This window comes from Hippocampus comes, unplaced genomic scaffold (assembly GCF_001891065.2).
Source record: "Hippocampus comes isolate QL1 unplaced genomic scaffold, H_comes_QL1_v1.1 scaffold180, whole genome shotgun sequence".
In the NCBI taxonomy this organism is placed as follows: Eukaryota; Metazoa; Chordata; class Actinopteri; order Syngnathiformes; family Syngnathidae; genus Hippocampus; species Hippocampus comes.
The window spans coordinates 1,345,125-1,347,310 of record NW_017805076.1 but is presented as its reverse complement, the minus strand read 5'-3'; the positions used below and the strand labels follow the sequence as shown (position 1 = coordinate 1,347,310).

The 2,186-nt window shown below is 41.8% G+C and overlaps 1 protein-coding gene across 2 annotated transcripts in view; it reads right to left on the bottom strand.

Moving 5' to 3' along the window:
• adat1 (adenosine deaminase tRNA specific 1) overlaps positions 1–2,186 on the bottom strand; it is a 30,392-nt gene that overhangs the window by 20,089 nt on the left and 8,117 nt on the right. For both annotated transcript variants that reach the window (XM_019865303.1, XM_019865304.1), the window contains exon 4: positions 1,772–1,826. In XM_019865303.1, coding sequence (XP_019720862.1) covers positions 1,772–1,826 — 55 coding nt within the window. The remainder of the gene's footprint in view (positions 1–1,771; positions 1,827–2,186) is intronic.

Below are 2,186 nucleotides of genomic sequence, written 5' to 3'. Positions count from 1 at the left end.
CGAGCCACACACACACACACACCCCCACACACAGCCATCTCGTTACCTCTGCGTCCCGCATCCTAGACGCATCATTTTCCGGCCAGACGCACAGTTCCAAATAATGTGCATTTTTGGGACGCAAGGAAATTTCTCAGTCAAAACAAAAAAAAACCTATGGTACATCTTTTTTTCCTGTAACGATCGCAGTTTGACAGTCGCCGCCATTGCTGTTTTGATTTCGCGTTAAGTAATCTTGAGTGATGAGATTTCCATTCTCGCGAGACGAGATTGGCGAGATCGGCAAACAATTACCAAGTTGTGTAACGTTAAATCAAGTGTTGCGACCAAGTGTTGCGAAAGTTTATTGCGGAGATATCACAGAGGAAACAGCTAAAGTTGGATAGTTTTTCGCGATAATAAGTTGACTTTGAGAAAGCCTTGCATCATTGGAAGCAGAGTAAAGAGAGGTGAATTTATGAACTCAATGACTGATCCATGGGATGCAATAAGAACCTATTTCTCAGCAAATCTATGCCTGAATTATTTAAATTTTTGCAGCATTTGTTTATAAGAAATACACCTATTATCAATGTATGTTGTTGTTTGTGTTATTGTCATATGCAATTACGTCATCAATTACGAGTACGTCATCTGTTGGAGCCTTCTCCTTGATGTATTCATGGAGCTTGGATGTTTCATCCTGGACAGTGGCTCTCACACTCACTAGTCCCCGGCCTCCTTCCTTTCGGCTTGCGTACAGTCTCAGGGTGCTGGATTTGGGATGGAACCCTCCATGCATGGTTAGGAGCTTTCGGGTCTTAACGTCCGTGGTCTGAATCTCTTCCTTTGGCCACCTTATTATTCCTGCAGGGTATCTGATCACTGGCAGGGCATAGCTGTTTATTGCCCGGGTCTTATTCTTGCCATTGAGCTGGTTTCTTAGGACTTGCCTCACTCGCTGGAGGTATTTGGCCGTAGCCGCTTTCCTTGTTGTCAGTTCGAGGTTGCCATTGCCTTGTGGTATACTTTGCCCAGATGTAATGTAAATCTTGACGATGTTAATGTACAAATGCAACATTTGAATGAAAATAAACAGAGAGAAGAATAAATATGATGCCATCTAGCAACTATTTTTCCACAAAAATGACATTAGTTGTCCTAATGTTGGCAACATTCTGCTGTCCTGCATTGTGGAGTGAAGAGGACCAAGAAAATTGGCCTGATAATACTGGAACCAAATTGCCAGTTTCATACACTGTATGTATTCGGTGTATTGTAGTCATCATTGTATTATACATCCCTCTCAAAATGTGAATGTTAATATATGAAGAATAATCCGCAATCGCCTAATTTACTGCTGATTTCAAAGACCTCCAAGAAATTCAAAGCAGTCCAAATAATATTGAGCGAGGTGCAGAATTTACATGTCGTCTTCATTCTGACAACTCGATTTTGAGGTCAAATAGACGGCGTGATCTAAGGCCATGTACATGCTGCAGGGCGTGATGGCCAATTTGTATTTTTTGTTCAATACAATCTTTTTATGTACCGGTTCACATTTCAAAATCAAATATGAACGGAACATGTGTGGCAATCAGAAGAAAGTCAGCTGCAAATACACACAGCTGTCAAAGTTATGGTCGTGTTTGCGATGGGATATCATGCGCGCAATATCTTTTGTGAATAGGACATTACGCTGAGGCAAACTGCCAGTGCAAATTAAGTGCAAGGGTTATAAGCGGCTGCTTTTCAATCTTTGTGGATTCGGCCCTGTGCGTACAGTACCCACCTGACACATCCTCTTCTGGCAATGACTTCTGCATGGCTGTCATTGAGAACATCACCTAAGCAGAGTAGAAACAAACTGTATCACAGGAAAAATGATTGAAACACACAGCTGCAAACAGGGGTGCCCGATACGTTGATCGCTATCAACCAGGAGCTTGGACTGGTCCAAAGTTCATCTTGAGGGGTGTAGAGGGAAATTGAGGAAAAAAAAAAAAAACATTTGTCTGTCTGTATGTGTGTTATCAATATTATATATTTTCTTGTTAGTGCACACTGCACCCTAAGCATCCTATCAGTCTCATTTTCACAAAAAAAAAAAAAAGAAAAAGGCGCCTGAGCTGCATTCCCGAAAGTTGTTCGCGGTCAGCAGTCTGCAATTGCAGCTTGCTATCAGAGCTGTTGCGAGATATATATAT